Source organism: Rhamphochromis longiceps, linkage group LG1, assembly GCF_057381845.1.
Source record: "Rhamphochromis longiceps isolate RC_006_pf linkage group LG1, R_longiceps_female_GT1.1, whole genome shotgun sequence".
Classification (NCBI taxonomy): Eukaryota; Metazoa; Chordata; class Actinopteri; order Cichliformes; family Cichlidae; genus Rhamphochromis; species Rhamphochromis longiceps.
This window is the reverse complement of record NC_140557.1, coordinates 4,917,764-4,944,024: the sequence shown is the minus strand read 5'-3', so window position 1 is coordinate 4,944,024 and position 26,261 is coordinate 4,917,764. Positions and strand designations below refer to the sequence as shown.

Genomic DNA, 26,261 nt, shown 5'->3' with positions numbered 1-26,261 from the left:
ACATAGTTCATACAGCAGCAGGAATCATCTGTAAAATAACATCAATTTTCACATTTTTACTACATTCAATATATTAATTTAATATCTAAAAGTCCTACAGGAGTTCTCACATTTTCACCTGTAAACTCTGGTACATTTTTATTTACTGTATTACCCAAGAACAAAGATGCGTGGGAGAGACACTTCAAACCTAAAGCATAGAAACAAGCATCTTAGTCACAGGTCAGTCACAAGCCCCGAGTTCTTTTTAAAATGTTTAATTCTGTGATTAACCCCTGTGCCACTGTTCCCATGGAGACTTCCTCTGCACTTTATTAAAAGAATATCCGCTTTACGGTCTCCACATTCACAGGCAGTGTTTGACCTAGATCTTCTCTCTAAGAACTCAGCTCATTTTCATCAGTTTGAGCCTGTGACTTTTTCTGTCTTAACGGAAGTAATTGATCATTTAAGACCTTCTAATACCCCTCAGGATATTCTTCCTTCTCGCCTTTTCGAGGAAGCTCTTCACATTATTGGGCCTAATGTTTTACTCTTATTAAATTCCTTGTCATTAGGTTGTGTACCAGCTGCTTTCAACATGCTGTTGTGCAACCCATTATTAAGAAGAAAAATCATAATCCAAATGTTCTTTTTTAACTACAGGCCAGTTTCTAAACTCTTTTATGTCCAGAATTTTGGAAAAGGTAGTTTTTTAGCAACTTCAGACCTTTTTAGATGATCATGGCATTTGGGAAGGGTTCCAATCTGGTTCTCATCACAGTACTGAAATTGCACTTTTAAGAATTTTTAATGATCTTCTTTTAACTGTCGACACGCACAACGAGAGAGTAAACCTCAAGTAGTCTAAGGAGCTTGGAAAGAAAAGCATCTGGACTTCTTTAAGTTGCTTGAAGACGTTTCAAATGACATCCGAGAAGCTTCTTCAATTCTAAGGTCAAATGGTGGAGAGTTCCAGATTAAAGCCCTATGGGACTCTCCACCATTTGACCTTAGAATTGAAGAAGCTCCAGATGCTTTTCTTTCCAAGCTCCTCAGACTACAATGACCTGGATGACTGAGAACCTTCACAGACAAACCTCAAGTAGGCTACTTCTGAAAGTTTTGGTGTTTTTCTAGAAAGGCAGCTAATTTTGTGTTACTTTTCAAGTACCTTGATGATTTCAAGTGTTAATAATCAAAGACAGTATTTTGGCTGCTGCGTAGACTCACAACTTAGGAATAAAAAAAATGCATACAGCAGACATAAATTTAATTTAAAAAATGTAATTTATTCAAATCCGACATCTGCGTTGAGATTTAGGTTGTGAGAGCGTCTGTGTTGAATGGAGTTTACTCTGACGCCTCTGTCTTTTTAAATGGAGGGACAGTTACTGTGTTTGTATATGTAAGCATGTAAAAACTAGATTAACAGCAACAGCAATTTGTCTATATCCGCCATTGTAGAAATTAATCTCATGTAAACAATAACCTGGCGCACAGCATAACGTCAAAAAAGGCAAACACCTTTGATGTTGCGTGACTAAAGCGGTGTCTCAAATCAGGGGCTGCATCCTTTAGAGGACCTGGCCTTCGTGGTCTTCACGTGGGCCAGGTCCTCCAAAGACCAACAAGGCCGTAAGTGCGAATCTGTGAAATTGGACAGTGTAGCCTTCAGATTTACGTCACCGCTGTCTCAGCAGAATTTAATAAACTCAGCCATCTACTCCTTGCTATGTAAACTATAACAGGACACTGGAGTAAATTCTCTACCATCTCACACTTCTGTTTAATCAGTTTTCTGTTTGACGTTTATTCAACTGTGTGAAAACTATAACTTTAATCTCAGCCAAACCAGTTTATTCAGGAACAAATAAAATACTGAAAAAAGCTAAACAATAACATTTTTAAGTTATCTAAGTGACTTATATATCATGTTTAACCTGAGTAGCGAGTAGTCTGAAAACAATGTGCCGGGAGTCTGGGGTTCTCGCCTACTCTAGTGAGCCTTGACCTCCCGGTCAGCTATCGAGCTGGTGGGTAACAGATGTCTCCAAAATCGTCAGGGTACTTTTGCAAATATATGATGTCTTGATAAACAGAGCAGATATTTGAAGTTTACACAGCTACATTCTCGCCTGATGTTCAAAGTTTATTTTGTGACCCAGAAAGAGTAATATTTCAAACTTTTTAGTTGCGCTCCTCCGCTATTGCCGCATTTGAAAAGTATTTTTATATTATTGTCCAAATATTATAAATAATAGTTTAAATAATAAATTATTGAAAAGGGTAATACCAGTAATATTACAACTAAGTAGCTGCTGCCATTGTAGAAAGTGGAATTGGCTGGGCTGCGCTATGAATTCTGGAATAATTTGGGCCACGAAGGATACACCCGACGCATCCTTCAAATTTGGGGAAATGAAGGACGCATTTGTTGTCGCATTTGGAGAAGCCTTTGAATTGGGGCAGCCTTCGTTGCATCGCTGTGACATAATCGGCCTTCAAATCCAGCCTCCAAAGGAGGCAGCCCTTGAATTGAGACACAGCCCAAATCTCTCACCTAAACACAAAAACTGAGTTTTCGCAAATCTCCACCATGGGAGGAGTTTTTAAAAATCTCCATTTTCAGTGATCGAAAACACAGTAAAACAATAAGACAGCAGTTATTGTTTTTGGAAGTTATGTCCCTTTGGATAAGTTAACTGATACCCTTGGTCCTCTTGGTCCATCATTCTCACACTGTAAGAAATCTCAGAGTGTTTTTAGATGGCTCTTTTAAATTAGAGAAGCAAGTGTCCACAGTTGTGGAAAACAGTTTTTACAAGTTACGTGAAATTGCCAAGCGAAGCCTTATCTTTCTCCTAAGGACCCTATTCATGCCTTCATCACCTCTAGACTGGATTACTGCAGTTCTCTCTATTTGGGTCTTCAACACTCACCTGTCCATTGCTTGCAGTTATTCCAAAATGCTGCTGCATGTCTTTTAACAGTTGTTAGATTGTATGAACACATTGCTCCAGTGAGCAACTTGACACTGGCTCCTTCTCTGTATTCGTATTGATTTTAAGATTCTTTTAAACATTTAAATGGCATGGCACCCAGTTATTTAAGCAAACTCCTCAACATATATAACCCCAAAAGAGCACTGAGATCATCTATCCAGATGCTCTTAGTACAGCTGATGTCTCGACTGAATCATAGAGGAGATCGGGCCTTCGTAGGTGCAGCATTTAGACTCTGGATTAAGTTTCCAGTCAATATTCATATTCAGAGTCTATACAGCCTTTCAGATCCCGTCTTAAAACTCACTTTTTTATGTTGGCTTTTAATTCAATTTAAGTTTGAGTACCATCAAACTTGTTTTATATTTTTTATATTTGTTTGTTTTTTCTTATGTTAAATATATTGTCTTTTTCTGTATATGTTTTTCTATTGTTCTTCACTAATTGTGAAGCACTTTGGTCAATTTTGTTGCTTTTAAATGTGCCGCAGAAATACAAATGATATTGATATTGATTAAAACATCCTACCTATATTGTGACACCGATCCTTGCAGGAACCCTGACCTAATGAATTTTCATATTGCGCTGTGTTGCAGGGTGTTTTTGGAGAAGAATGCGTAGAAGTTTGTTGTGACAGAAAAAACACCAGCGACCAGAGAAGCCACCACTTCATCCTGTGAAGTAGAGAGAATTCATTTGAAAGTATCTGTGCTTTACAACCAATCATAAGCTATGTCATGGAAGAAGTTCACCCTTCATCAAAGCAACTTTGAATTTTTATAACTTTTATTAAGATATAGTGGAACATAAGACTTTTGGATTCAAGAGTGAAATTTGTCTAAAGTCTGTGGGTTCTTAGAGCTTTTAAATCTATGAAGGATGCAGATACTAATACCGGTAGACTTTCTTTGAGGAAAAAACTCTTTATCCTCATCAATACTGATGTGGCAACACCAACAAAAATAATCGATAAATAACTCTTTTTCTGTCAGCTGCTCCCTTTGAGGGTCACCACAGTGGATCATCTTCCTTTAGCTCACCCAATCTGTAGCATCCTCCTTTGTCATACTAACAATCTGCATACCATACTACCGTCTTGTAAATCTTCCCTTATACTACCATCTGAGAGAGAACAAAGGACGCGACCCTAAGCGACGGCCTCGAGGTAAAAGAGCCGGCATCAGGAACAGGCTACGGGCTCGCGCACACCGCGCACACCGCGCACCCATGCCCAGTATCCTGCTTGCCAATGTTCAATCCATCGAGAACAAGCTTGATGACCCCAGAGCCAGAATCAAGTTCCAGAGAGACATTCGGGACTGCAACCTCCTCTGCTTCACCGAGACTTGGCTGAACCCAGCGATACCAGACCACGCCGTGCAGCCGACGGGGTTCTTTTCGGTTTACCACATGGACAGGACAATGGAGTCGGGGAAGAAAAGAGGTGGTGGAGTGTGTTTGATGGTGAACAACAGATGGTGCGACAGCACAAACATCTCCCCACTCACACGCTCTTGCTCGCCCAATCTGGAGCTTTTGATCGTTAAGTGTCGCCCTTTCTATCTCCCTCGGGAATTCACTGCGGTCATTGCCTGCACTGTTTACATTCCGCCTCACGCGGACTCGGACACTGCCTTATGTGAGCTACATGAGGCTCTCACACATCAACAAACACTTCACCGAGATGCCGCACTCATTGTTATGGGAGATTTTAACAGAGTGAATCTCAAACGGACATTTCACAACCTTCACCAGCACATCAACTGCCCCACCCGGGGCACGAGGACATTAGACCACTGCTACACCCCGTTCAAGAACTGTTACAAGGCTCAACCCCTGCCGGCATTTGGAAAATCGGACCATTCCGCCATCTTCCTCATACCTGCTTACAAACAAAGGCTAAAGCAGCAACCACCAATCAGGAGGGAGGTCGCTCACTGGACGGACCAATCGGTGGCCGCGCTGCAGGACGCACTGGATGACGCAGACTGGGACATGTTTCGGCGCAGCTCTGATGACATCAACATGTTTACGGAAACGGTTGTGGGATTTATCGGGAAACTAGCGGACGACACAGCAGAAAGAACTATCATCCGAACGTTTCCCAACCAGAAGCCGTGGGTGGATAAAAACATCCGCGACGCTCTGAGATCACGCACCGCTGCCTAAAATGAAGGGCTTGTCTCCGGTAATATGGACCTATACAAGGCTGCGTCCTACAACGTGCGCAGCGCGGTCCGAAAGGCAAAGCGGAGCTACGGGGAAAAACTAGAGTCACAGCTACGACAGTGCGACTCTAGGAGCCTGTGGAAAGGACTGCGGACTATAACGGACTATAAACGACCAGCTTCTTCAATGATGAATGCCGATGCTTCACTGGCTGATGAGCTGAACACGTTTTATGCTCGCTTCGACGCCGCAGCAATTAAAACAACAAACGGCTGCGCGCGCTCGGAGTGCACCAGTGAAGAAAATGCATTCGTCATCACAGAGCATGCCGTGAGGAACACCTTCAGGAGGGTGAACACCAGGAAGGCAGCAGGACCAGATGCAATCCCTGGCCGGGTCCTTAGAGCCTGCGCTGATCAACTAGCACCGGTGTTCACGGAGATCTTCAACCTCTCCCTGGCCCAAGCTGTGGTTCCCACGTGCTTCAAACGGTCCATTATTGTCCCTGTTCCAAAGAAACAACAGCCCGCTTGCCACAATGACTACCGTCCAGTAGCACTGACTTCAATTGTGATGAAGTGTTTTGAAAGACTGATGAGAGATCACATCACTTCTTCACTTCCTCCCACCATCGACTCACTTCAGTTTGCTTACCGGACTAATCGTTCCACAGATGATGCCATATCTCACCTGCTCCACACATCCCTGAGTCACCTGGACACTGGCAGAGGGAATTATGTTAGGATGCTGTTCGTGGACTACAGTTCAGCATTCAACACAATAATTCCCTCTAAGCTCATCACTGTGTCAGTGGATCCTCAACTTCCTCACAGACAGACCCCAATCAGTGAGGGTGGGAAAACAAGTCTCCCCCTCCATCTCACTCAGCACTGGAGTGCCTCAGGGCTGTGTTTTAAGCCCCCTGCTGTACTCACTGTACACTTATGACTGTGTAGCCACATCCGACACCACCTCCATTGTCAAGTTTGCTGACGACACTGCTGTTGTGGGCCTGATCTCCGACAACATCGAGACGGCCTACCTGGAGGAGATTAGGAACCTGGAGACCTGGTGCCAGGAGAATAACCTCCTCCTAAACATCAGCAAGACTAAGGAGCTGATCGTGGACTTCACTACAAAGCAGGCGAGGAATTACAAACCCCTCATCATCAGTGGCACGCCAGTGGAGAGAGTGGACAGTTTCCGATACCTGGGTGTCCACATCACTCAGGACCTGTCATGGTCCTGTCACATCAACACCTTGGTTAAGAAAGCCCGTCAGCGTCTCTTCTTCCTCAGAAGACTTAGAGACTTCCATCTGCCACTGAAGGTGCTCAAGAACTTCTACTCCTGCACCATCGAGAGCGTCCTGACGGCAAACATCTGCACCTGGTTTGGGAACAGCACCAAGCAGGACAGACGAGATCTGCAAAGTGTGGTGCGCTCGGCAGAACGCATCATTCAATCAGAGCTCCCTGACCTGCTGTCCATCTACACCAAGCGGTGCAAGTCCAAAGCTAGGAAGATTATGATGGACCTCTCCCATCCCAACAATGGACTCTTCTCACTGTTGAGGTCTGGGAAGCGCTTCCGCTCCCTTAAGGCCAAAACAGAGAGAATGAAGAGGAGCTTCTTCCCCCAGGCTATTCGGGGCCTGAACCAGGTGTAGGACTGGACTCTCACACACGTCACCACACGCACCACCACACATTTCCTATAATCCTATAATTCCTATAATTTATAATCCTTATCTTTATAATCTCTTCTGCTATTTGCACATTCTTTACTGTAAATTCCTAAGTTAATTTGTAAATTTTTGTAGTAAATTGTAAATATTGTAGAACTTTTCTTCTGTCATTTAATGGTCGGGCATTGTACAGCTACAAGCATTTCACCCCCATGTCATACTGTGTATGGTTGTGTGTGTGTGACAAATAAAATTTGAATTTGAATTTATCTTTCTGGAACATATCACCATGACCCTCAGCTCTTCCTACTCCATCACAGGTACAGTCTCTTTTTCACCTCTGTAGTGAATTGTCCATTGCTTTGAAAGGTTGAAGGTATTACCTTCACTACCTCATCTTCACTGTTACACCTGTCTCCCTCTCACACTGGTAGTCAGGACTACACATGTCTCTATTGTAGTTGAAATAAACCACAAAAGTCTGTTTTGTAGCTTAAAAAAAAACACAAACATTTATTCAGAGTGTGTCACAGGCTTAAACCCATGACACTCAGGCTGAGTATCACTATAGTCTACAAGACACAGTGTGTAAACTGAGGGCCTCCACTAACACACAGTGCAGAAGTCTGATTTCACATGTGGCGCACTGTTGCAGTATATGAAAGCTATAGTACCAGGATACTGAAACTAAACCATAAAATATTAAAAAATTACTGAATTAGTTTTTGTTTCGGCCGTATCATTCTATTTTGTTGTATTAATCCGCGGAACGTTAAGGCCGTTCTGTGAAAATATTGTCTGACATTAAACCGTTCTGTGGCGCAAAAAGGTTGGGGACCGCTGATCTGAGTGGCTTATATATTATATGTTTAACCCGAGTAGTGAAAGACCACGGGGGTTTGAAAACGATGTGCCGGGAGCCGCGCTTTCACCACCCGGTCAGCTGGTGGGTAACAGGCATCTCCAAGAACGTTAGAGCACTTTTGCAAATATGTGATGTCTTGATTAATCGAGCAGATATTTGAAGTTTACACAGCACCATTCTCGCCTGAAAATATCTTAAAAGTTTATTTTGTGATCCAAAAAGAGTAATATTTCAAACTCCGCCACTCTGCGTTCCTCCAACACTGCCTCGTTTGAGTTTTGGACGAAATGCATTCTGGGATATTGAATTTCGTCATTTCGAGCTGACTGGAGACCAAAACAGCCAATCAAAATTTTTTGCATCCAAGCCTGTGATTGGTTGGTTTTGTGGCACAAATATAAGTGCCACAAATATAAGCAAACCGTTTGTACGTGTTTTGGAGTTCGTACATGTTTTGGAGTTTGTACGTGCTTTCTCTCTAGGGGCCACCGTAAATATATTTTTATTTATTCACTCCACATAAAATAAATCATATAATACAAAAACCAACTATTTACATTCAACTTTTAACTATTTACATTTTTTGCTTTTTCCTTTTAAACAAATTTAAAGTGAAACAACACTAAACACTGCAAACCACAACACAATTAAATAGAAATATGAAAAATGCACATTCTCTGTCATATGGGCCTGCATGAATAAACTTTCTAAATCCTTTAACAACCACATGTTAGGATGCCTGGGTCGTTGACCCAGGGTTTTTGAGTTTATTATATTATTTATTATTTCCAGTCTTTGGTTTCTTGGTTCTGTCTTATGGTTTATGTCTCTGTCTTCTCTAGTTGCTCTGTCTCCCCTGTCAGCTGTATCCCCTTGTCTAGTTCACGTCTCTGTGTATCCTTAGTTGCTATATCCCCGTGTCCAGTCAGTGTCTGTGTCTGCCCTGGTCCCACGTCTCTGTTCCCTCTGTTGTAGTGCCTGCATGTGAGTCTGTGTCTTTTGTTCAGTCTGTGTTATGGGTTTCCTGTTTTACTTTGAAAGTCCATGTCTGATGTCTGTCCATGTTTCGCTTCCCCTTGTCTCGTTAGGCCTGATTTGCCCCAGCTGTGTTTCCCTCCTGTTACCCATTCCCTGATTGCTCCCTCTGTGTATTTAAGCCCTGTGTTTCTCTGTGTCTGTGTCGTGATCTACCGTTTATTTAGCTGTGTGTGTTCTGTCAGTCCTCTGGTTTAAGTTTATTTTGATTTCTTCCAGTTATGTTATGTTACGTTTGAGTTCAGCATTAAAGCTATTTCAGTTTACGTTTGTCTCTGGAGTCTACACCTTGGGTCCTATTCCTGTCTGCACACAGCCGCCACACAACACCGCAACTGAAAATAGTTGTGGATGATTACTATACCTTTCTAATGTGACGTTGTTGTCCCTGGCTCTCTTTCTCTCTCTCTCTCTCTCTCTCTCTCTCTCTCTCTCTCTCTCTCTCTCTCCCTCCTGCTCTGTTCCTATGCTACTGCGAGTGTAACTACCGCCCCTCCCCCCCCACGGCTCGCATTGTTCACTTCAAAGAGAGTTTTAGCCAAATTACATTGGCTCCCTGTTAAATATCATATAGATTTTAAAATTCTTTTGTTCACTTTTAATATTTTGAATAATTTAGCGCCCAGTTATCTTTCTGATTTACTCCATTCATACAATCCCAACAGAGCACTTAGATCGTCCAACCACAGGCTCCTAGCACAACCTAGGACTCGAATGAAGTCGAGAGGCGACCGGGCCTTTGCATCCGTGGCACCCAGACTCTGGAATAACCTCCCTGTTCATATTCACACTGCTGAGTCTATCCAGTCTTTTAAATTACGTCTTAAAACTTATTTTTTTACTTTGGCTTTTGATTCTGTCTAGTTGGCTGTTTTAGCTTGTTGCGTTGTTACCTATTGTTTGTTGTCCTTTTATTGTTTGTTTTAACTGTCTCATGTTTTTATTGACTGTGAAGCACTATGGTCAACACTGTTGTTTTAATATGTGCTATATAAATAAATTTTGATTTGATTTGATTTGATTTGAAAGAGTCGGCTCTAAGAGCAGTTTCGTTCGCGACCGACACATCAATACTAGAAAGAGGAGACCAGCGGATAAACAACAGCAGCACGTTTAAGCTTGATCAGCTGTTGTTAGAATTGATTTAATATTACTTTCTAGTAGCAGTTGATGTTTGTTGGAGCCACAGCTGTAAAAGCTGCTGGTCATGATATCGGTTTGGATATGTGGTGAGAGGGAAACATGAAGATGAAACCAGGAGATGTCCTTACTGAATCATCAGAGCTGAACAGGTGATGGAGAAACAGGTTTAACTTTCAGGTGACATGAATGAGTTGAAGGGAAGTTGTGAACTGTTTCTGAGAGACAAATAACACCAGGATCCTTTTTTAAGTAGCTGACAGCTGGTAACTGTGCAGGGGCGGGTCTAGCAAAGTGTGGCCAGGGGGCCACGCAGGGCATTAGCAGAGAAAGGGGGGGCACAAAAAATACTTTACTTTGTTATTTCATTTAAAATGACTAACTTTTAATAGTTATCTGAATCTTACAACTAAAGTGGTCATCTGACTAAATGTATAGAAATCCATTATTGTATCTGGTAACTATGAAGTCTAACATATAACCCAGTAAGCTATACTACTTTTTCCTTTGGGAAGGCACCATCTGTACAGTCTGCAATTCTGTTGAATAGAGAGTCTATTTAATTATTGTAGAAAAATAATTGATTTCTGGGCATTAGTTTTACACGTGCATTAAATTAAAGTTGATTACGTTAAGCATCGTGAGGGTGGGGGGTGGTTCCCTAATATTTCTGCTGGGAGTTGGCAACCCTATTAGTTAGGTTGCTTAATATTTATGCTAAGTACTCTTTAAAATACCAGAATAGGGAGGATGGTGCAGGTTTAAGTTTATTAGATTGATCAGTGTTGCTGAACTATAAAATATTTTGGGTGTAGGGTATTTTTTGCATACAGGTATAACAAAGTAGCTTTAGTGTTTTGTTTTTTAAAACTGGAGTATGAACTTATATAAAATGCAGCAAGATATTTATAAAAAACATTTTTATTGATTACAAAACACACTATATCGGATTCATATTGGTATCGGCAGATATCCAAATTTATGATATCGGTATCGGACATAAAAAAGTGGTATCGTGCCATCTCTAGTTTATATATTTTCTAACTGAGAGTTTGTGTCAAATAGCTGGGTTAAAAAGAAGTTTGAATTATTCTGAATGAGTTTTGGGTCACAAAATTGCTTACACAAGTCTGCACATTTTACATCATTTGAAAGAAATAATATGAAGCCTTAATATGTTGTTGAATGCTGAAGCAGCTGATCAGAGCACTGCTGATATTATCTCCATATGCTTCATCGTCCATGATTCATCATGACTGAACCAAAACTGGTAACCTAACAAATTTTATGTGATCTTTGCATCTCTCCATTAAAAAAAATTAAAGTCTAGACTTTATTTCAGCTTTTCAGCTTTTAGAATCTGACCTCATACAGTGACAACAGACAAAGAATCCTATATGCCCACTGTTTATACTAAATTAATTTATTTGTTTTATTATTGGAGTAAATTTATAATAATTCCCACATTAACTGGGGACATTCTTCCATGGTCACATCCAAGCACATGCACAAACAACCTGCTGTGAGTCAACCATGGGTGACACACAACAGGATGTTATATGTTATTTACATATTATTTGCATAATGTTCCTAGAAAGAGCATTATGGGAATCAGCAGACCTGCCTCTCTATAATATCGACCTCATTGCTGTTAATAATCATTCAAAAAACATTTCTAAATAGTAATAGGGTCGAGAGTTCTTGTCTTAGTGGAAACACATGAAGAAATATTAGTTCCAAAGAATAGATACAGCAGGAAATACAACTACAACAAGACATCTCAGGAAGCTAACCTTCAAAGTAAGGCCTAAAAAAAGCCAAATTTTATAGACTGTGTCCACTTGTGCTACATCTCTTACACTACCACTACTAAAGATTAGAATATTAATTAATGGAATACCTGATGTTAAACATTAACACAATAAATGGACTGGTTCTTATATAACACTTTTCTACTCTCACAAAGCACTGAAAACACACAACATGCCTCATTCATGCAAGCCCTTTTTATATGCCTGCGTGTTGTCTATTGAACAATCAAACTCTGATGGATTCCTCAGAAAGCAACATGGCATTAGTATCTTGCCCAAGGACACTTAGTATGCAGACGTAGCAGCCAGGGATTGAACCACCAACCAAACTTAGCAGATGGCCTCCTCTACCTCCTGAGCTACAGTATTTACATTTATATGTCTTCATATTACCAATTTTTTCTGCAAGAAAAGGACGAAAACCTGAATTAGATCTGTAACATAAAGACAACCAAAGCATAGCCTACCTTTGCATGTTGCAGAGTCCGTTTTATCTGAGCAGAATCAGGAGCAGAGCTGATGTGCCAGCAGAGAAAAAACAAATGAGTAACTCTGAAAAGATTGTTTGGATCTTGCTGACATTTCATGTAAATTACTTTTAGAATAAAAAAGAGGAAGCATCAGCTGACAGAAAACTAAAAATATATTCATCTCTTCTTCCACAGATGCAGCAGTGTCGAGCAAATACAGGCTTACATTAAATTAGTGAAACTTGCACTTCAAATTGCACTTAGTACTGGACACTGTATTTACATTCTTTAGAAACATTCAACACTAAGTTTTCTTTTTAGATGATAATTTTAATTTGATTTAATTTGAACCAATTTGTCATAAGAGGCCAAGTGTTGTATTTCACTGCTGCGACCCACACCCCTCCTAAAACAGCCAAAAAACCAAACTGAACATAAACTATGAAATTTCCAGTTTTGTGTGTATTGTGATTTTCTTAAGATAAGTATGAAAAAATATTTTGTTTTATTTTATTTTTTACATTGTAAATGATGAATAATAACAAGACACAGACAGATATGTGAGATATATGAGCCTCGTATGAGCCTGTTATCATATAAACTTGAATTCAAGCCACTGTGTCAAATCAGATGTAGATGTATAGACCAACCATAGATTTACTGACTGTTTGTTTGTTACTTCAAGCCCTGTGTCAGGATGGTGACCTGTCCAGGGTGTACCTGACCTCTCGCTCTATGGTAGCTGGGATAGCCCCCCCATGTTTAAAATACAGAGGTGATTCTGCGTGGTCCGTGGGAGGTATTTCTTTTAAACAAACATTCTTTATGGGGGCAACATAATGACTGTTTTAACTTTAGCATCAGTCTGCTCTAAACTAGTTGTGTTAACAGGAATATTATTACATCTGAACAACAAACAAAGCAAATTTTTTAGGTTTTATGCAGTTTTTATGAATTAGCAAAGGATTTAGAAATGCATGTAGAAGGTAATAGGTAACCCTTCACTGTTTTGTAAGCTTTAGAAGCATTATATTACAGTTGTTTTGTGCACATAGACACGGCAGTTTTGTGCCTCAATTTTATACAGTATAATGGCCATTAAGCTAACGGCAGGAGCTACAACCATTTTGTCAGGAAACCTGTTCAGGTATATGTATAGAAAGCACTTTATCATTTTGGTTTATTATTTAGCTTTTCCTTCCACCATGTGACATTAAGCAGTACAGAATGTGAAATATTTATGTTCATTTTGATTGCAATAAACAACTGCATGAGAGAAGCATGTCAAAATCACTCTTGTAATTCTTTTCCCCCTGTTTTCAGGGGTGTAACATGCGCACGTTAACTAGTGACTTTTTGGGCAAATTATGGTTTGCCCATGTTGCATATGATCAGAAGTTTACCTTAACTTTGTTGAAAGGCTAATCCTCATAAGTCCCTTCAACAGAAACACACATAGTGGCAGACTGTACAGACCTTGCAGTGAGTTCAGGATGCAGAAGAGGTACAGGCCAGCAGTGGACAGCTGTCCAAATGAGAAGGAGACCAGGCCCCAGGGAAGGTTAAGCAGAATGCCTACTCCCAGAAGGGGACACATGCTGTGCATGGCTCTATTGCATTCAGTCTGTCCAAAAATGATTTAACAAATATAGAAAGAAACATAATACAGCAGGCTATAGATGACCTGCAGAGTCCTTGAAAAGAAAACTTTCAGTTTGTTTGAAATTTCGTTCTCTTAACAGACGGCTGTTTACTCATACAGTGTGTGTGTAATGGAAACGAAATTTTAAGTCGTGATGGTAAAATATTACAAGTACATAAAATTTTATTTAAAAAAGCCAAATTAGACAACCCATTGTAGAGTATTTTTATCAAGTAAAAAGAGGATAGAAATTTAAAAAAGGTGAATGATCTTGATTGATTGATTGATTGATTGATTGATTGAACGTTATTAATCCCTAAGGAAATTATGGGTTAAAGGCTGCCTTCACTCCTACACCATCTTGATAATATCGGACTTATCTTCAAGATCGTTTTAAAAAGATGAAAAAAATTACCTCTCTGCTTTGGCCAACAGTGAAAACACATCTGATTGTCACCGCAAACTTAATCATGTTAAAGAGAAACACAATGACGAACGGTCCCACTGTAGTCACCATTTTCACTATGCCTTGGGTAATATAGCACCTACAAAGAAAGGAAATAGATGATGATAAAAATGTTACACATTGAAAAGCAATTAAGGCATTCTGTTACAAATATGTAGGTGAGTCAGTGTATCAACCAAAACAAATTGTATTCTTTTTTTTTCTAACAATGCAAGTAAACAGAAATTCTGATGCACATACAAAAAAGTTAATAAATAAAAATTAGTTAAGATTTTGCATCCAAATTTGTTTCTTAGATTGCAGTTTCATGGAAGCTGGAGATGCCAAAAACTGAATGTAAAATATTTCACGAGTTTTTACATGCTGGCAAATTCATTCCTTACATTGCATTTTCATTGGTCTGCCTGATAAAGACGATAATCTGATAAAGAGAACTTCCTGTTTGGAGTACTCGACTCCACCCCATTCCACCACGCTGAGTTTGAGCAGGTATCTGCTGACATTGATGTAAAAGATTTGGACAAAGTAAAGGTAGAGGTGGAATCCCTCCAAAGCCATCCAGCTGAAAGTGGCCAGCAGGGAGTAGTGAAGAGCAAGACCCATGTGGACCTTCATAGAGACACGTTCTCTGACTTTTCTGGCAAATACAGGAGATGTGATTCATGGTAAGTCACAACTTTCACATAGATTATTTGGTCATATCCTGTTTGGTCAAAATCCAGTCAGAGAAGAAAGAATGTATAATATAAATATAGAAGAAAATCTGAAATTTCTTGCAAGATGAAAAGAGACGATGGGATAAGGAAAAAAGGATAATTAACTGATAAAACATCAGAAGCAGATGCTGGAGAAATCATGGGACCAGGACAGGAGGATGCTACTAAAAATGTGGAGGAAAGGAGGGTTAAAGTTTAAAGAATGTCATCAAGCAAAAAATAATAATAATTACCTATTTGTGATGAAGAGCAAAACAGTGATGATGAGGGCAAAAAGAGAGCGACTGCAGCCAATCAGAGAAATGTATGTTAAAATCTTCTGGTCTGTAGAGAAGAAGGACTCAGTGCCATTTGTGTCAGAGCCAGAAACAGGCACCTGTGGAGAAAATACACTTTCATTTTATTTTGCAGCATTTCCATTAACGGTGGTTTAAATTAAAAACAAAAAAGGAAGTGCATGGCAAAGTCCAGTTTAATAGACCATAATAAGCAGGAGACAGACAGGTGATTGAGGAAACACTGCACTGGTCAAATATTCCAGTTTTTCCATGTTTAATATTTTTTACAGATCATCAGCTGATCTTTGGCAGCAGAAACTTTAAATGAAAACAGACTAAAAAATTTTCAAGTGAGCAACACGAGCGATGTAAAGACCAGATGTAGATTAAAATGGAACATTTAATATGGGCACAAGTTAATGAACCAATGAACATTGAGTGAGAGCAGATGGCAGAACATAGCATGTCCAGCTGAAGAGCTCGGATAACATCCTGAGCAGCACAGGGGTGCCTCGGGGTACTGTCATATCATCCTTCCTCTTCCCCCTCTATACGTCTAACTAAAATAGGAAAATAGGAACATAAACAGTGCCATCATTGCCAGACCTGGCCTACATCTGGTTGACATACACCCTGCCATGACACCAGTCAGCCAGAAGTGGCTTGATGCCGGATCTGGCCCAGACCTGTTTTCTATGAGTCAGGGCCACATAAACCAAACCACAATCTGGCCAGATGTAGCATGCCATCACATAAACAGTGCCATCTATGCCAGACCTGGCCCAAATCTGGATGACATACCACTTACCATGCCAGAAGTCAGCCACCAGTGCTGGTGATACACCAGAGCCGGGCCAGACCTGTCTGCTATGTGGGCATGAGGTTAACTGCACAGCCTCCAGGAGGCACGAGACAGCTGTATCGGTCAACCAGCAAACTTTCTAATGTTAGGTTTTCTACCCTTTTGATGCCCTCTGCTGAGGCAAGCCCACCACAGGTTGATCAATCCTGTGTGTGTATCTCTGGGTTAGTTGACGGCCTTAGCTGCCCAGTTGATGTCAGCCCTTTTTATCCATAGCCAGTGACTGGTCCTCTCAGCATTGTTAGCTAATTCTCTTATAGCCTGCCATAGTGCCTGTCCTCTGATCCCAATCTCTCTAAGCAGTTTCACTGTTGTACTGGCAACAAAGCCCCTGGACCCCACTTCCACCGAGCGCATCTTGATCTTCCAGCCTCTGTCCTCTGCCTCAGCTGCTAAGTTGGCATACTGCAGCTTCTTACGCTCAAATGCTTCCTCAATTGCATCATCCCATGGTACCGTCAGCTCAGTGATGTATGCAAGTTTTTGGGAGTTAGCCCAAAGGACAAGGTCTAGTCGCAGAGTAGTCGTTATGATCTCTGTGGGAAAAATTAGCCTCTGATCCAAGTCCACTTGCATCTGCCAATCCCTGGCAACCTTCAGCGGGCCCAGTTCCAGGGTTGAAGAGCTAGTCCTCAGCTTGTCCCCTTCCCGGACAAATGCTGATGAAAACTGACAGACCTGGTTGTGTCTCCATGTGTATCTGCCCTGAGTAAGGCTAGTCCTATAACCAACCAAGATGTGCTTGAGTGTTGCTGGGACTGTACACAGAGGGCAGGATGGGTCCTTTCCAAACCACAGCTGCAGATTTATTGGGGAATTACATGGGAATCCATTACTGCTGTTTAGACATTTTAATCAAAACGATGTCAAATTTGTGGAATTAGATGACAAGTTATCAAGATTCTTAGATTCCTAAATGTGAAACAGCATCAACTTTAATGCATAAATGTTGTGGTTAAAACAAGGAAACAAGGAATGTTGAGTAAGTAATATACAACATTTTGCGTTGATTAGGGAAAATCAGAGCAAAGGTAATCAAAATACATGTACATTAACAATCCATCTTGTTTTCTTAACAGTGATAGAATAAAAATGTCATCATTTTTTAACCAAATCTATGGATGTCATTTTAAAGCAAGTCATCCAGTGTCATGGTCTTTTGACCCAGTGTTTTCAGTTTTCTTGTGTTTTTTGTCATTTTGTATTATGTTTAAGTCCACTTGTTATTCTTAAAGTTTATATTCTGTTTAGCTTTTGTGATTTAGATTCCTCCTTGTGTGGTTGCCCTCTGTCTCCCTCTGTGCATCTGGGTTTATGTTTCCCCGGCCCGTCATTTTGGCTCTCTCTCCCCCGTGTTCCCTCGCTCCCTCTCGTCTGCCTCTCCTCCACTTCTGCATCATGTTCCTCTGTTTCCTGTCTTATTGTGAAGGTCTCGTGTTTCCATGTTCATTCTGTTCGGTCTTGCTTCCCGCATCTCGTTATGGTTATTTGTGTCAGGTGTGTTCCCCATGTGTTCTCACTTCCTGGTTATCCCTCTGTGTATTTATGTCAGTGTCTTCCAGTGTCTTCCTCAGTTCCATGAGGAACTCCCTTATTGCTGTGTACCTCTCTATGTGTTCCCCTGTGTAAATTATTATTAGATTTTTCCAGTTTAGTTTTGTATTGTTTTGCATCCAGCAATAAAGCTGTGATTTTTGAATTCACGTCCTGCCTTTCAGTCTGCATTTGGATCCTTTTCCTGTCTGCACACAGCCACATTCATGACAATCCAGTAGTTGCCAAGACATTTCAGTCTGGACCAAAATGGTATACAAAACTGATATTTCCAGTTCTGCTTCTTAAAAATGATTAGCAAGTTAAAATATCAGTGTCACAGTAATTCTGAATTACTCTGAAATCATATTTTTTAAAAATACCTCATTATAGCTGGCATAAATGTCGAGGCCTTCAAAGGAACCACTGGGTTTATACACGAGGGTAACAACATTGTCAGAACTCATTGATGAAACAGTTCCTTTTATTTGATCTTCTAGTGGAAACTCTTCCAGCTGCATAATTGCTCTTGTGAAAAAGGACAAGAAAATATTAGGTTGTTGTAAAGACTTTCATTATTTTCATACCACAAACAGTCTTAAATACCTTAAAATCTCAACTCTCTGTCGTTCACTCTTACATACATATTTGATCAAAGAGTTTTCAAAAGTATTAAACTCCAAAAGGGTAAAAACAATCAAAAAAACGATGCTATGATTTGGAACGAATGAGTTTACTTGATAGCGTCATCAAGGCTTCCCTTTTTAAGAATGTTGTCTACATGGTTCATACAGCAACAGGAATCATCTGTAAAATAAAAGAATTAAAATATATGCACATTTTCACTAAATTCAAGTTGATTGAGTCCTACAGAATCTGTCACATTTCCACCTGAAAACTTTGGTACATTCTGATTTACTTGTGTTACAGAAGAACAAAGGTGTAGGTGCGACATTTCACCCTGAAGCATGGAAACAACAGCCTTCGGACAAAATGAAAGCAGCCTACCTTTCTGACACTGATCCTCGCAGGAACCCTGACCTCCTGAACTTTGATCTTCCATTGTGTTCAGTCTGTTTTTGGGGGAGGACATGCAGAGGGTTGGTGTGACACAAAAAACACCAGCCACCAGAGAAGCCAGCACTTCATCCTGTATAGTGGACAGAAATGATTCGAAAAAATTAAAATGGTAGATGATGCCTGATGAGGTTTAAGTTTTATTGAGCTATAATAGAACATAAAACCTTTTAATTTAAGAGACAAATTTGTGGAAGGTCTGTGGGCTTTAAGACCACTCTAAACTCTATGATGCATGCCTCCCCTGAGGTCTTCTTCTTTACTCTCTCCCTAGCAGCTCCATGTTCAACATCCTTTGTGTAACATATCCACTATCCCTCCACGTGGCCAAAGTATCCCATCCTTGCCTCTCTAACTTTGTCTCCAAACAGCTCACACTGATCTGTCCCACTGATAGATCTGTTTTTAATCTTGTCTATTCTGGTCACTCCCAATGAAAATCGTAACAGCTTCAGTTTCACTTGGTGCAATCGATCTATCACAAATCCCCCCCTGACAATCTTCTGCACCCATCACTGGACAAAAAAAGAAAGAAATAACAATTGGCCCTGACATTTCTAGTTGGTTAAAACAGCATATGGTCCAGTTAAGTGTGCACACTATTTGTGCAACAAAAAAAATAATTCCATACACATAATATGTATATTGATACTAAAACAGTATTTCTTTCTAATCATGCTGGTACACCTGTTGGGTTAGGACATCTCAGTTTCACTGCAGTGCAGCATGTGACACTTGAAAACTGCACACTTGCTATTAATTTTATTTCCCTTCTTTCTTAGTTATGTCCATATTAATTATACCTTGCCCCGCTGCACTGTTTCTGGGGCTGCTTTCCCTCCTAGAGTACTTCTTGGTAGCACTAGAAACAGCACCCTCTTGTGTCCGCAGGGCTTACTTGGCACATTTTTCTTTGACTATTTCTTTTTTCTTTTTCTATTTCTCTTTCAACATTTTAGCTTTTCTTTGTCCATCTGTATCAACCACTTCAATACTAAACGTTGTTCTACAAGGTGCACAAACAAATAGGGAAGGTATGGGAGGGGCCCGTTACATTAAGAGATTTGATTGGACAGTGTCAGCAATGGAAATTAACAAATGGTCTGCTGTCACCGCTCACAGGGCCTGTGTAATAATATTGACAACGAAAAAGAAATATTGGCATATCGGCCCACAGGTACATTAGCAGCCCTCAAGAGTACTGGAAACCTGAGGCCATACATACCACCAGCAACTGCACGTCTATCCCAGCAGAAGTAGGGAGGCCCAAGAAGAAGTCCAAGCAACCCTGGACCACCACCCTGTAATCAAAAAACACTTCTTTGACCACGGGTAAAATATTTTTTGTCATTCTATCTCAGGAATACTTCCTAATACCAATCAGGATACCGATTAACACTGATTTCTATCGGTCACAGTGAAAAGACTTGAACAAACAGCCTGTTGTGAATCAACAAGTGGTTACTTACAACAATAAATTAACATAACATCATGTTATGTTAAAATATAACATATACAATATAATATGTATGTGTAATAAAATGTTTAACAACATACTTTTCACAAACAATGCACAAAAGTATGTTGTTTTAAAAAGTACCTATGGCGGAAAAAAGAAGACTAACACCTACAACATTTACATCTGAACATATTAACAATTATTTTTTAAATGCAGAGTAAAAAGAAAACAACAATAATATTACAGCTGTAATAGGAACTTGTTGCCATTTCATGTAAATTATTTTTTAAATAAAAACGTGCTGTTAGAGATCTATCTATCTATCTATCTGTTTACACATTCAGCACTAAGTTATCTTTTTAGATGCTAATTTATTCTGAAATTTAAGGCAATTTATCGTCACAGGCCAATTGCAGTATGTCACCGCTATGACCAACAGATGGCAGTAGTGCATCAAAACAACCTTAAAAACAACTTCAGCTGGTTGTTTTTCTTTTTCTTTTTTTTTATATATTTTTTATACTAAATATTATGAACTTTTTTCATAAATATACAAATGAGTGAACACATCCCACTTTTTCCACTGTGACAACAAAGTTCCTGAGTCTGATGCCAGGCCACAGACGAGGTTGTGAGAGATGCATGAACCTGGTATTGTTATTATATGAAGTAGAATTAAAGCCACCAACTCAAGTCTAATGTAGATTTAGAGGCCATCTATATGTTTGTGTATTTGTGGCACTTCATGTTAGTCTGTTGGCAGCTGTACTGGCTCATCATGCAGGTCTCCATTCTGGCAGGTGGCCCTCACATTATAGAAACGATGAAAAACACTAAAGTGGAATAAACATGATCATACTGAATAAACCAGACTGTTTCTAGACATTTACATTTTACATATACACTGTGTACATTGAGGTCTTACAAGTGCATGTATGGTACGCATATGATGATATATAACCTGTTTTTATTACTGGACTACAGTAAATAGAATAACAGAATTACGCATTCCAGTGTTTCTGATAAATTTCTGTAATCTATACAATAGCATAGCACAAAATAATACATATCCAATACACTATTAGTATGTATTGCAGTGCTTATATGAGCTATTGTGTTTTGCATGATTTCCCTTTTCTTGTTGAGATACAAATGCTGCCCGTAAAATATGGATTTTGTGTGTTTGGTTAGTTGATGTGAACATAGCTCACCTTCAGTCTGTAATGTAAGCAGTATCTAATGGCTGCTCACCTGGAGGAAGATCAAAAACAAAAAAAACAAAAAAAAAGTTGTGATAACACAAAATTTCTATTTGTAAAATCAGAAAAGAGAACTACAAACCATATTAATGTGGATATTCCCAAGATGTGAAATTCCTATTTGTCAAAACATGTTTACTGATTTGCTGTCGCTTATGTTTTTTTTAATTTTTCACAAAGCTGGATGAAAATTCTTTAGCACTAGTTAACCTTTCTCCAAACTTCAATAAAGCGCTTAAGTCTAACAGAGTAAGTTTTTTCAAACACTGTGTTTATTTAAAAAATTTGAAGTACTTGTGCTTTATTTTAGATTATGAATGATGAAACTCTCCTGAGTGGAACTGCTCCAATTTAAATTCACAAACAACAACAACAATAATGTTGTCACAGTTATATAGTTTATCTCAGTGTGTCGATTACATTACTTTTTCTTTTTAATTTATGTGTGTATAAACTGATGTATAAGGTCAAAGAAATCATGCAAAGCCCCTAATTACCACTAATGCCCATGATGAGTGTATGTACTTATGACCACAACTGTAAATACTCAACACACACATGCAACACAGTTTACAATAAAAAGTGTTTGGAACAGTCGACTTTGAATGTACTATATGCTGATTTGTATGTGCTGACATTCAAGTTCTGAAGAAATAATTCTTTACAAACACTGTGCAAACTGATTGAAAACATCACCTCTTCCCAATGACAGACTTCTAGCTCTCGGTTATGGGCAAAAGACCTTTAACTGACAAATAAAGGCTATCTCATCATCTCATCATCATCATCATCATCATCATCATCATCATCAGCTAAAAGTTCACTGAACTGTTTTGCTGCACTATCCTGCAATATCAAGCACTGCATACATGACATATTCTTAAAACATCAAGACCCCATTAACCCTTATGTTTGGATTTGGAAGCAGTTAAAGGGTTTTATTGTTAAACTGGAGACATTCAGCAGGGAGGTGTTTCCTCTTGTCTTAGATTAGATCCACTGATAGGGACATCTCTGTCTAAGCAACCTCTCTGACTGATGACAAGTGCTTTCATCTCACCCTAATCCATGCTGACTGCCTATCAGCCACCTTCTTAGTTTCTAAACAAAACAAAGTTTGTTCTTTTTTGTTAACTTATAACAATAGCAGAAATTCTGTGGAACAATATTCAAGGAATGTTACTCAAGGGATCTTACAATATCAATGATGTCAAATTGATGACTGAGTTTATAGAAGTATACTCACCTTATACATCGCATATCTTATAATTAGTAGTGTGTGTGTGTGTATGTAGTCGATTATCTCGTTTTGGTGGAAAACCACATCGGTCCGACTAATAAAAGCGTCAATTTTGAATCAGATAAGCTAATACCGGAAGTGCATTGCCTTCAAAATATAAAAAAAATCATGTATAGCTATCATTAATAGAAGATAGTGGAGTTATGCTACACTTTCGTTGATGCCTATATCAAATGCTTATCAAGTTTATCAAATAAGTGCACCTTAAAAAAAAGTCTTTCCTTACCCAGCAGCACTTTCTCACTCTTTCACTGCTTAAAACTGAATTCCGTATTTTTATGGACCCAAGTTCTCATGTTAATTAATGTGTGCTATTTGTGCTCCTTTTGGATAAGCCAAAACATTATTTCATCACTTTCCTTCTTAATATTCTTTTTGGTGGTGAGATGAAATATTATAATGAAAATAAATGAGAAAATCTGGAGAATATAAGTTTTGCATCCTCTTTGACTCCTCCCCACAATCAAGCCCGACTATGTGTTTATTTTGAAAGGCACTGCAGGAAAACGCCGTTAGCGTGATCCAGGTGCAGTAACAGCAGGATCCGAGGACCATTGTCCGTCCCGGTCCCGGAGGGTGACAACACGGGACCTGTTTCAGGACAGGACTGAACGCAACTAACAAAGTACCGGGCTCCCGAGAACATTTCCTCCGAGAACAGGGAAAACTGGATATTTAAAGGGCAAAGAAACCGTCTAATATGTGTTTTTAAAGGACAGGTCCCGATCTGAAACATTCATATTCGACTGTTTACTTCTTGCAACTGCTGCTGAAGGAATCGGTCAAGTGTGCTGAACTTTGGACTTTGCAACTTTGCTGCTCTGGTTAAATTCAGCTGCACTATTTTGGGCATTATGATCACGAGACGCGGTTATTAGCTCACCGGATCTGGACATGATCGCAGTAAAATTAATGTCAAGCTTTCCCGTGGTAAACGCAGTTTCCTGATAATGGTCATTGCTGGTTCTTTTTTTGAAGTGCACGTTGGAGGTTACTAATTAAGGAGCGATTTTGATTTAAATTAAATGCGTGCGCTCTCGTGGGCAACTCCCGCTTCTGTTAAGAGCTCAGTCCGCGAAGGAAGGTGACACTCGCTGCCAGCGGAGTAAAAAAGAAAACGAGTGAAGCTGTGTGCACTCACGGGAACATTTTGCTTACTTTTATGTAGAAATTGTAACTGTATCAGGGATGGAGCTGTTTGGCAGTTAGCAGATGCGCTCTTGAAGATTGCTGCAGACTGTAGGGACTAGTTTACTAAAGTTTGGGTTCTTTTTTACGGCACAAACCAGCGAGTAAAACACGACTGAGAGATCTTATTTAACCCTTGGGATCGAACTACAACGAAGGAGGTCCCCTCGAGCCCGCACCATGGCCACTAGCTCGCGGGACAGCTGCTTCTGGTTGCTCTGGAGACGCACCCTCCTCGCGCTTTGGCTGTGCGCTGTAGGAGCGCGTGCAGCGGAAGAGAGCGCGTTTAACACAGAGGTAAGACGGCACAGAAGATGTGAGAGGCTTCGGGCGCCTTTAGGCATCGCAAATGATCGAAATGCTTTATTTTAAGCAGTCAACACAAAGCAGGGATTCTCCACTGTTTTGCCATAAAGAATTCTGTTTGACTTGGGTGTATATTTCTATAATATCACGTTAATTAAATTAACCATAGTTGTGCTAAATGTTACTCATCTGTTAAACGGCGTACTGACTTGATAGTTATTCTTGGAAGCGCAATATGTCCATGCCTATCAAAAATAAGGCAGAGCACACGATCCATTTACCGCCTGTTACACGATGATGTTGGTTTTGTATGAGTATTTCGAGGGAACACCTTGAACATTTGACGGTCCATCCCCAGCAAATGTGCATCAGACACTTAATTTTGCTTTTCTCCTCTTTTTAATACTCGTATTTCTGCATTTTTCACAGTTTGAAAACTCTAGCACAGTCGGCGATAATTTGATACTGGAGTGATATATTGGAACACGATTTTGTTTCGCTTTCAAACAAAAATATATCGTTTATTTCTTTCATTTAATCTTAGTGTTTCCCCGCTGAGTTAACACAGATTTAGGCATGGTTTCCTTTTGTGCTCTTTTTTCTGTTTGCTTGGGTGCAGATGTGAGAGTCAAGAGTGCAACAAGCCACTATGTCTATTATCAGGTTTGGGAAAGTCACCTGCTTACATGCGCGTGTGTCACCTGTTGATTACAGGTTAATTACACACACTGTAGACTTTTGATAGCAGATAAATGTTTCTGTACACATTTAAAACTTTTCCCTCCATTAAACACACATCACATATATCTGCATATATCTGTGTGCGAAGAGTGGGTGGCAACAACAACAACACTTGGCAATAGTAGTTCTATGTTGTAATTAAAACTTTCTCACAAATAATGTTTTTAGACATTTTGTGAAAAAAAAAAAGTCCTAGTATTGGACCTCCTCCATGGTTCACCTGGAGTGCACACAGTGCTGGGCAGCTGATGGCTCAGAAATTATGCATCTTTTAGTAAATGTATATATCGTAGTTTTTCTGTTTTTGTTGTCCTCCTTTAATGAGCGCTATGCCTGAATGTAGGAGTGCTGCCAGTTAACTTAAGTAAATGGTTAATCTTATGTACACACATGCAAAGATGCTTTGTGACTAATCATTACCTGAAGAGCCAAAGTTTCATAAACTGTTTTGGAAGCGAGCTCATTTCTCAAATATCCACTGGCTATTTCTTTTTTTGTAGGTTTCGCTTCCTTGTAACCAGTGAAACCATTGGTACACATTTATTCCATGTGTACTTAGGTGTGTCAGTAAATGCCAGAGTATCAAGTTGGAACTTGAACCACTGCTTCTTGTACCCTTACTTCACCAGTCCAGCAGTTCATCCATCACACTTGTTTGTTTTGAGAGACAAAAACAGATAAGAGTTGACAAAAAGTTGACCAGTGCTGGAGTTTCTGTTGTGTGTAGATTGAGAAAGAGAAAGAGACAGACTGACAGACACTGAGACCTCCCAATCATTAGAGGTGAGCTTGCATTACCAAACTCACTGACCTTGGTGTGGGGGTGTTGCTGTCTGGTTGTCGGTCAGTTTACAACATTTCCTGATTAGCTGTTAACATAGTTGTGGTGAATGTGTGTGTGTGTCTGTGTGTGTGCAGGTGTGTGCTTATGCACAAAGGCAGACAAAGAGTTTCCACATTGTGTGGACTGATGAGAAATTCCTAGCCGCTTGTTGCTAAATGTGCATGTGTGTTTGTAACAATTGAACCCATGTTGTCAGTTTAACCTTAGGAGTGCTCCATACATGCAGAGGTTGGTGGTCGGTGCATCCTGGGAACTGTGCTTTTCTAATTTGTTGAGGCACATACGGTTTGAGTATCTGGAGAAATGCTTGACCGCTTCCAACTTAGGATATTTTAAAAAAGAAAAAAAAACATGGCTCAGAAAAAATTAATATGTATGAAAATCAGGACAGAGATGAGTACTGTTACCCTCCAAATGTTAGGATGCCTG

At 39.8% G+C, this 26,261-nt stretch overlaps 1 protein-coding gene across 1 annotated transcript in view; it reads left to right on the top strand.

Moving 5' to 3' along the window:
- Positions 1–23,277: 23,277 nt before the first annotated feature.
- Positions 23,278–26,261, top strand: part of mmp15b (matrix metallopeptidase 15b) — a 34,432-nt gene continuing 31,448 nt past the window's right edge. Inside the window, exon 1 of the mRNA XM_085410999.1 lies at positions 23,278–24,238. Within this exon, the coding sequence (XP_085267125.1) occupies positions 24,122–24,238 (117 nt within the window). The 5' untranslated portion in view covers positions 23,278–24,121. The remainder of the gene's footprint in view (positions 24,239–26,261) is intronic.